Here is a 10883-nt window from a genome sequence, read left to right as displayed (position 1 = left end):
GCTGTAGCTGCTTCTAATACTACTGCTGCTACATTTTCAGTACTACCACAATTAATACCAGTAAGGCTGGTTTTTTTTACATCTAAAGAGAGACTTTTTTGTGAGAGCATGTTCAAAAAACCCGTTTTTTATGAAGGTCCCGGTACAAGAGCGCAGTTTCAAATTCAGCCCTTTTATTTTTTTAAACTTTTTTCCATTCTTTTTCTATTTTTGTATAACAAACTATGAATGAGAAATTTATTTTTTTGTTTTATTCTCCGAACGGATCAATCGGTCTCTATTGAAGAAGCGTTGTGTTTGTTTAGCGAAGCGTCCGATTTGACTAATTGTTATTTGATATTTTTTATTAATAATTTTTCTACTGCAAACGATGTTTCTATATCTTTATCATTTTATTATACTCTGAATATCATTACTTTTAATTCTTTTTTTGACTAAAGTTAGAGATAAATTTATATTATTCCAACTGCTCAAATTAAAGTTTATGACCTAAGTTACATTTTCAATTGACCGAATGATTATTTCACGGCACATCTTTTTGGTAGAACTATAAAAAAATTTATTTGAATTTCTTTTTAGATTTAAAATTATTAAAATTAAAAATTAACTGATAGGATATTCAACAACAAAATTAATTTTCTTTGAAATTTCTTGCTCAAACTACTAACAATGTTCACAAAATTTCCATTTGAGAAATAGTTACTTTTTGTGATGAGACGGTAAAAAAGATAGTGTGGCCGGTTCTGCTGCTACAGTGGCTGCAATGTGGTCGTCACACATTTCAAATACAATGTATGTGATGCGTGGATTATAACGCGTATTCACATGCAATGCACTATGTTATGCGTGTGTGTGTGTGTGTGTGTGTGTGTGTGTGTGTGTGTGTGTGTGTGTGTGTGTGTGTGTGTGTGTGTGTGTGTGTGTGATTGAAAACCTATCTTTCTTCCACTAAGATTCTACTAAATTATTTCGATAAATTTTAATTGAACGGTGAAAATTAAATTAGACTGTGTTCCGCGGCTTAGTGGTACACATCAGACATATATACAACACATATGTAGAGGTAACAAAAAGGACGAAAATATAATCGGTCTAATGAAGATACATGGCATAAAATTAATAAAAAAGATATTTCATGGTTTGGTAGTAATGTAGCAAGAAGAATTAATCACATCTATATTGTCATTCTTTATGTAATATCCGACTATATGTTAAATTACTCTTTGTTATATTATATACATTTGGTTTGCTGTCTAGTTCCAGATGATGTTTTTTATGTTATTTGTAGTATTTATCAAAATATTAACTAGATTTAGTCAAATATCTAGTTAATATCAGTTAAAATTGGAGAGAAGAAAGATTTATTGATGATTTTTGCTAGATAATAATGAGTATTGTGTTAATAATCTTGTTTTGTTTTCAACCAGCAGAAGCAGGTTCGTTTTGTCTTTTTTTGAAATTCAAAATTTATTAAAATTAATCATTAATTAATGATTTTTTTAATTTTTTGTGACGCATTGCTGTTATACAGACATACAGAGAGAGCCCAACAAACTCAGCTGCTCTCTTTAGTACAGGATCACACACACACACACATAAACACACACAAACACACACTCAAACACACATAGCACATGTGAATACGACTGAATCCACTCATAACACACCTTAAATGTGTTGGGCCAAGATTTTCTTAGTAGTAGTGGTAGTAATGTAGAAGTAGTAGTAGTAGTAGTAGTAGTAGTAGTAGTAGTAGTAGTAGTTGTAGTTGTTGTAGAAGTAGTAGTAGTAGTAGTAGTAGTAGTAGTAGTAGTAGAAATAAATTAACTAAATATGAATTATCATTATATTGGTAAATCTGCATTTGCTTTTTTTTGAAATTTTTACCTCCTTCTCTGACTACTCCTTCATCAGTTACGAAGTTCAGAGCGGATCTCAAGAACCATCTGTTTGCAAAATTCATTGAGGAGCGCTGTCGAACCTCGCGGAAATAGCGCTTTATAAACTAATTGATTAATTTATTGATTGATTGATTGATTAATTGATTGATTGATTAGGTAGTATTTTAAACCGTACCTTGTACACTTCTTTGTATTCTATCAATTAGTCCTTTATGGATACTCGCTTCCGTGAGATGGGGCAACGGATGGGAACTATGATACGGACAGAGATCACGGCCACTGTTTTGTCGGTGGTGCATCCAACGGAAAAGCCTGGCTCATGGTAGATCTGGAAGATTCATACACTATAGACTGTATGGTCCTCTATCCTGAGTTTATTTTCTGTGAGTTTGTTCTGGCTGTCGTGTTGTATGTTGACATTTTATTGTGGGGTATTTTGTATTAGATTTTTATTTCAGTTTGTTTGTCAAAAAAGATTTTTAATTATTGATATGAATAAATAATTAAATAACTAAAAATAATAATTAAAAATTATCATTTTTGATAATTTTTTTCATCTCCCAGTTGACAAAATGAACAAGTTCGTAACCGGCGGTTCGAACAACGGATCCACAGAGAGAGGCAGTTACTTCTTATGCAACCAGTAGGAATTCGATCTTCCAAGGTGGATTGTTGGTACGACGAAATGCAACGCTAACATACCTGCAGTCAGATACGCTATAGTACAACAAAGAGTAGATATAAGTATTTTCCTGAATGTCTGTGAGCTGGAGGTGTTTGCCGCCAGAGATAATGGTGATAAGATTTGAAAATTTCTATGAATTTTGTTCTAGTTTATGAAATTTGAAAGATTTTTTATAATTTTAATCTGTTTTGTAATGTTTTTATAAGTTCCGCTGTTCTTGTGTAATAGATGTTAATACAATTTAGATTTATAAATTAATTGAATATTTTCAAGATAAATATTCACATTTTCTCAAGTTCTCCTAAATTATTAACTCTGAACATGAAACAAGTTTACCAAAATTTTTCTCAAAAAAATTCCAGCCAGCAAACTTTGGAACAAACTACCGAACCACAGACTAGCAAAGCCGACACCCTACACATTCAACAGGGCATCGGTGAATGCTTGCCTCGTCAGCTGTCTGCAACTTAACTGCGACTCAGTCAACTACAAAAACTACACAATCGCTTGCGAGTTGTTTCAGCATCAGTTCGGTTATTACGAAGGTAGCATCCCGGATCAAGTTCCCGACTGGGATTATTGGCAGTTGTTTTATGCTTAAACTTTGAACTATCTTTTATCTCTTGGCTACAATTGCTACTTTTATCAATACATACACTAGTTGATTGATTGACTGACTGACTGATTGATTGATTATTTGATTGATTGATTGATTGATTGATTGAGTGAGTGAGTGAGTGAGTGAGTGAGTGAGTGAGTGAGTGAGTGAGTGAGTGAGTGAGTGAGTGAGTGAGTGAGTGAGTGAGTGAGTGAGTGAGTGAGTGAGTGAGTGAGTGAGTGAGTGAGTGAGTGAGTGAGTGAGTGAGTGAGTGAGTGAGTGAGTGAGTGAGTGAGTGAGTGAGTGAGTGAGTGATTTTATATACTACTATCTTTCTGCTATGATTACATTTGATTGACTTTCGTCATTTCTTTAATTTTTTTAACTTTTTTCTTGAATTCATAAAAAATTTTGTATTTAATATTTTTAAAATCGGTACTATTGAAAATACAAAAAAAATTAAAAAATTAAAAATTGAAAAGTTAATTGAGCGAATAATATTTATGAGCTTGGGAAAGAAATTTTATGGAGAACAAATGACCAAAAAAATTAATATTTACTACTATCATTACTACTACTGCTACAAGCACAGTGTGTGTTTGTGTGTGTGTATGTGTTTGTGTGTGTTTGTTTGTGTTTGTGTGTGTGTTTGTTTGTGTTTGTGTGTGTGTGTGTGTGTGTGTGTAGGGTACCTCTAAAAATACTAATAACCAAAAATTATTTAATTAATTTATTAAATTAATTTAATTGCGTCACTAAATTGATCGATTTTGGTAGGTCATCCAGATGAAAAGACACATTTATCGGTGCAATTTTCTTAAAAAACAATTCAATAAATATATTCAAAAATAAATTTATTTATTTGAAAAATTTATTCCCAAATTACATCTATTCACGTTCGTTCAAGTTTGAAGTTCACAGTTGATAAACTGGGTATGGATAAAAAAAACAACTTTTTAAAATAAAAATTGTTTTTTGTAAAATAATAACTTCATTTGAAATAAGGACTTGTTCTCTTGTTTTTATGTGTACTATTTTTTTTAATTCAAAATTGGTATAAAGGAAATTTAGTTTGAAATTTTCTGTCGAGTTTTTTTTAGAAACTGATCTAACTAGTAGTCGGAGGGGGCTGTAGTGAAGATGAAAATTTTTAAGTTTTGCGTCATCTTTCTGAGTTTCACCTCTCTGGTTGAATCAAGTTAGAAAATAAACTTTGTTTTAAAATAATAAATATTCATTAAAATCATTACCTCAATCCAAATTAAATAATTAACATTTTTTTCTTTCTCGTGCCTCATCCTTTCAGAACATTGGCGACCATCGACCTCCACAAAACCCGATCTTTAAGACTTTGTAGGAATTGAAATATAGTGATATTCAGCAAGTAACACAAGAACTTCACGAATGTTGTTCGTTGCTGCTGACCGCGATCTCTTTTCCTTGCAATCTTTCCAGTAGTTGTTAGATTTTCCATTCTTTCCTTCCGCATGATGTGACCAAAAAAACTTTAACTGCCCCCGTCGGATCGTCTGCAGTAATTTCCTCTTTTCATAACCGGACTGTTTTAATACATCCTCATTCGAAGTATGAGAGGTCCAACTAATTTTCATAATTTTCTTCTTAAAAACCACATCTCAGCAGCGTTAATCTTTTTTCCCCATTTCTTTAGAAATTGTTCAAAACTCAGAGCCGTAAGTTAACACAGGAAAAATGTAACATTTTAACTGTTTTAATTTTGTTGATTCTCTGATTTTACCTTTTGTGAGAATTTTTATCATTTTGGAATATTCATCTTTCGCCATAGCTACTTTTCTTTTGATATCCACATCCCATTTACAACCTGGGGTAATCAGACTTCCGAGAAAATTGAAGCTTAATTAAAAACAAAATTGAATCTCAATTAAAAACGTAATTGAATCTTAATTAAAAACATAGTTGAATCTTAATTAAAAACATAGTTGAATCTTAATTAAAAACATAATTGAATCTTAATTAAAAACATAGTTGAATCTTAATTAAAAACATAGTTGAATATTAATTAAAAACATAATTGAATCTTAAATGTGCTTGATTTTTATACTTTTGATGAAATTATAAAAAATAATAACCACACGCACCATTACATATCACTAGATATATTGAAAAACTTCTCAAAACTAAATCAGAAAAAAATGCTTTCTTTTAAATTTTAGCGGCAAATTTGGCGAAAAGAAAAAAATCGAACTCGAGTTCAGTTTTTTCCGGAAGCCCGTGTTACGTGGCATCTATGGGCAATGATGGTAACTACAACCAATCTGCCCTCTGCTACTTCTACGTCATGACTGGCGATCCCACCCATGGCGAAAATTGGTGGATGGTTGATCTGGTGGAAAAGTTCTTCATCGATCGAGTCGTGGTTTACAGTACCGCTGCCTATTGTAAATTATTTTTTCATCAACGAATTCATTGATTGAAGATTTCATGATGTTTTCATTTTCCTGTGGATAAACTGTTTTAAACTAAAAAATTTTAGATCAAACTGTGTAATATTTCAATCTTAATTGCATATTAATGAATCAAACAAAATCGAACTATAGATGCATCGCTCAACTCAAATTTCATGCTAAATGTGTCTAAGATTACTACAAAATCATATGATACAATACGTTTGTGTTTCGACATGTTTATGTTTCAACACAATTTTGTAAAAAAAAATCTTCACTTATCAATTTATTCGTTTATTCACTCATTCATTTATTTATTCCTTCCTTGAATCAATCAATCATTCATTCATTAGTCCATCCATCTATCCGCTTTTCCATCCATTCACTCTTTTAAAAATCCTTCACAGCCGACCACCTGAGCCAATTCATCATCGGCCTCTCAAACTTGTTTACACCAGTAAAGCGAAACTTTTATGAGATTTGCGACCAGTACCTGCTGAGCGTCGTCACAATTTCGTCCTTCGAAGTGAGGTGCTATGCAAACCTGCCGGAATTTAAAGTCGTAGTCCTTCAGCAGCCTTATAACGGACCCGGGACGTTGAGTTTCGCTGAGGTTGAAGTCTATGCCAGTAGGAATCCAAGTTTGTATTTTCTTTATTTTATTATAGATAATCTATTTTGTTTTTATGTTAATTACAATCATGATAGTGACGATGAAGATGATGATGATGATTAAGAGGACGATGAAGATGATGACGATGATTAAGAAGGCGATGAAGATGATGACGATGATTAAGAGGGCGATGAAGATGATGACGATGATTAAGAGGACGATGAAGATGATGACGATGATTAAGAGGGTGAGGAAGATGATGACGATGATTAAGAGGACGATGAAGATGATGACGATGATTAAGAGGGCGATGAAGATGATGACGATGATTAAGAGGACGATGAAGATGATGACGATGATTAAGAGGACGATGAAGATGATGACGATGATTAAGAGGACGATGAAAATGATGACGATGATTAAGAGAACGATGAAGATGATGACGATGATTAAGAGGACGATGAAGATGATGACGATGATTAAGAGGACGATGACGATGATTAAGAGGACGACGACAATGATGACGACAAAGACAATAGTTATATAAGATAATTATAGAAAAAAGTCAAACAAAATAAAAATATGATTAACACTGAATAAACTCCTTTTCCGAAACACAAGATAGCAAACTGTGGTACAGACAGACGAACTATCGCATGCTGAAACCGGCCGCTCTGAAGAAAACACCGTCACCATTGTTGGAGTGCCTCATCCAGTGTGTCACCCAAAACTGCAACACCATCAACTACAATCGCAAATTAAGTTCTTGTGAAATTTTTCAATCTCTCTTCGGCTTTGGTGAACCTTTTTTTCTCACCGGCTCCGCTGGCTGGGACAACTGGAAAGTTCTCTATATCTAGAGAGGGAAAGAGTGAATTAGAAAGAGTGAGAGAGAGAGAGAAAATGAAAGAGAGAAAAAAAAGATCAAATAATGAAATGATTGAAAAATATGACAAAAGGTATATCTAGATAAATATATAAAGATAGAAAAGCAGAGAATAATGGAGAAAAAATGAATGTATAAAGATTGATAGAGAGAGAAAGAAAAAGAGAAAGTGAGAAGAGAGAGAAAACAATATGAATAGAGTTCAAATATAGCTCAAAGTTCTTTATTCTCCCATAATTTTTAAAGATCATCAAGAATGAGAAATAGTGTATGAAATGAGTTTTTTTCAAAGTTCCTTCAAGCTTGAACTAAAACCGGTCCAGCGTTGTTAAAGACTCGTAAATAATTTTCATCTCTCTCCTCTCTCTCTCTCTCTCTCTTTCTCTATCTTTTTTCTCTCTCTCTTTTTTAGGTAATCTACTAAATATTAATGAACCTTCACTAAATCATAATAAAATTCTACTAAATTATTTTCGTTAAATTTTAAATGAACGGTGAAAATAGCAGACATATATACACATATGTAGAGTTAACAAAGAGACGAAAATATTTTTATTATTCGGTCTAATGAACGTACAATGGCATAAAATTAATAGAAAAGATATTCCATGGTTTGGTTGTAATGTAGCAAGAAGAATTAATGGCGTCTATCATTATATATATTGTCATTCTTAATGTAATTTTTTACTATATGTCATATTATTTTTTTTATATTTTGTAAAATTGGTTTGGTGTCCAGTTCTGAATGTTATCTGTAGTTTTTATCAAAATATTAACTAGTTTCTAGTCAAATATTTAAAGATATATTGAGAATTTTTGCTAAATAATAATGAGTATTGTATTATTAATCTTGTTTTGTTTTCAACCGGCTGAAGCAGGTTCATTTTGTCTTTTTTTGAAATTCAAAATGTATTAAAATTAATTATTAACCAATGATTTTTTTAATTTTTTTGAAGCATTCCTGTTAAACAAACAAACAAACAGAGCCCACCAAACATAACTATTCTCTTTAGTGCGCGTTCAAACCTTTGAACAACAAGTGTCCTAACATTCGCATTCACACCTAAACGACAACGTACATACACACTACAATTCGGTTTGTATGTATATGTTCACATCACTCGTTCTAAACATACACACCCCAAGACGTACATAAATTACAACGAAACGGTGCAAATTTTTTATGTCCGTAAAAGCTTTGCCTCATACGCATCAGATATTTTGTTATTTGAATTCTGAACAAGGAGAATTTGAACCAGAGACATTGAGCATTAAAAAGGATAAAAAAAAAAACACGCCACTATTGTCGTCTGCGATAATTCGTTTTCCTAAAAAATATAAAATAAACATTTTGAGTGTCTACTTCTTCAACGTTTACAATTACAATTTTCAATTGCAATTCACGGTTACAATTAAAATGTACAGTTACAATTCCTAATTACAATTTACAGTTACAATTACAGTTCACAGTTACAATTTACAGTCACAATTTAAAATTTCCTCCGAATAGAAACAAATATCGCTCTACACAAGAACGCGACTACCGACGTTTACTACGGCGACCTGGACTGCAATGGCCCATGGCACGCCACAGATGGCAGTTACGATAACAACAGAATCAATTGCTACTGTTACTTCGGAGGTGGTTGGGGTCTAACTGCCTGGCTGATGGTTGATTTGGAAGAGGAGTTCAACATTGATAGCATTACTCTTTACACTGAGAATATTTATTGTGAGAATAACTTATCGTGTTAACATTCGGGATTTAATTTATCATCGTACTAGAAATAATTTAGCATACTGATACTTAAGCCAACCATAGATTAATTTTTATTAAAGTTTTTCCAACTAATTTCAAGATAAGAATAACTAATTAAATTTTTAAAGCTTAAGTAATACATGTTCGCTAACACAACATTTCTAATCAATATATCCCTTGAAACGCTCACAGGGTATAAAATGCATCAGTTCATAACTGGCGGCTCTAACAACAAAACAACGGTAAGAGGGTCGTACTACATATGCAATCAATATGAATTTGAACTGACAAGGCCCAGCGTATGTCCAGTCAAATGCAATGCAAACATTCCTGCTGTCCGATACGTCATAGTCCAACAAAGGAAAGATATGACCTTACATTTGAATGCCTGTGAACTGGAGATATATGCCGCGAAAGTTAATAGTAAGAGTTGATTTAGTGATTTTTTAAAAATAATTTTCATTATTCTTTGTAGAATGTTTTTGTTTTTGAAAATATTTTTATTTTAAATTGATTTTAATCCTTTTATTTGACTACGATGTATACCATGAGTTATGTGGCTAAGAAATCTGTATCAAATATGTAGAGTAAAATTTTATTTTAGAGAATAAAACTCAAAAATTGATAATTTTTAGGTTTCAAATGATGGCTATTATTAATAAAATAAAAAATTATGAGAGAAAAACTTAACACAAAACCAAAAAGCAAAATCATTCACTCATTCCAATCCTAGGTAGCAAGCTATGGAACAAACAGTCAGACCGCAGATTGGTAAAATGGACTCCCTACACGTACAATAGAACTTCGGCCCATCTGTGTTTGATCAACTGCATACAGCTAAACTGCGATTCAGTCAACTACAACAATCTTACAAACGCCTGTGAGATTTTTCAACATCCATTTGGTTATTATGAAGGAAATTTACCCACTTTTGCCAAAAGTTGGGATTATTGGCAGTTATTCTACGCGTGAATTACTTTTATTTTTCCATGTTAAATCCATTTTAAGTTAGGGCTGGATCGGTAGGGTGTGGTGTGGTCTTGGGGCTACAAAGAAGTGGAGGTCCCTATTTATTTAGTGAAGGCCTCCCTTACAATTTCAATTTCCTAAATTTCTATCTATTATTTCTATCGCAAAAATACTTTTCAATTTGTCTTTTTAATTCATTCATTTATTTTTTTTAATCTTTCCAACGATACTTTTTTATATTTCTTTTTCCTCTCTCTCTCTCTTTCTCTCTCTCTCTCTCTCTCTCTCTCTCTCTCTCTCTCTTTCTCCCTTTCTATCTCTCTCTCTATCTATCTCTCTCTTTCTCTCCCTCTCTTTTTCTCTTCTGTTTTTTTACTGACAATAAATATATAAATGTATATTATTTAATGTATTTAATGGAATAACTAATTAAATATTTAACAAAGTGATCGTACATTGCACGGATCATTGGCTGCATAATGATGGTAGAAAAAAATATCTTTTGTCTGTTTGATGGTGCATGCTTAAGTAGTTGTTATTTGATATTTGAGAATAATTAAACAGCAATAGAATTATAATGAAAATAGTAATAAGCTGAAGGAGAAACAGACGGAGAAAAACACAAAAATAATGATAATATTTATGATAATGTTTGCTTCATGGGCAAAGTGATGTTTCTTTTATTTCTTCATATTCTGGGAAATTTTATTTCTAGTTTTCTTATTTTTTTCAAAAGTTTATGAATATTTTATAATTTGTAATTTTTTCAATTGTTTTAATTCACATTTATAATTAAATTTTTATATATTACTATTTATCAGAAGTACAAAAACGCTCTCCAAACCAGCTTAATTTTTGAATTTTTAATCATTTAGATAAAATTAATTTGAATTATTAAAACATATACAATAAAAAAATAGCTATTTCTGGTTGCTAGATGTAATGGCAAAATTAACGATTTGTAACTTTCAAAGCATGGCAAATTTATATATAAAAATGGAGATATTTATAAAAATTTCACGAATTGAAGTGTAAATTTTATTTAAAAG

General features: G+C 31.8%; 1 protein-coding gene across 1 annotated transcript; it reads left to right on the top strand.

Moving 5' to 3' along the window:
• Window positions 1-5450: 5450 nt before the first annotated feature.
• On the top strand, window positions 5451-9837 carry HELRODRAFT_182184 (hypothetical protein; the record flags this gene model as incomplete). The annotated part of the gene is made up of 6 exons (XM_009032483.1): window positions 5451-5601; window positions 6015-6248; window positions 6842-6982; window positions 8617-8838; window positions 9058-9288; window positions 9599-9837. The coding sequence occupies 6 exons, from the start codon at window positions 5451-5453 to the stop codon at window positions 9835-9837; spliced, it is 1218 nt and encodes a 405-aa protein (XP_009030731.1).
• Window positions 9838-10883: the final 1046 nt, after the last annotated feature.

Source organism: Helobdella robusta (assembly GCF_000326865.2).
Source record: "Helobdella robusta unplaced genomic scaffold HELROscaffold_81, whole genome shotgun sequence".
In the NCBI taxonomy this organism is placed as follows: Eukaryota; Metazoa; Annelida; class Clitellata; order Rhynchobdellida; family Glossiphoniidae; genus Helobdella; species Helobdella robusta.
This window is presented reverse-complemented; position numbering and strand designations above follow the sequence as displayed.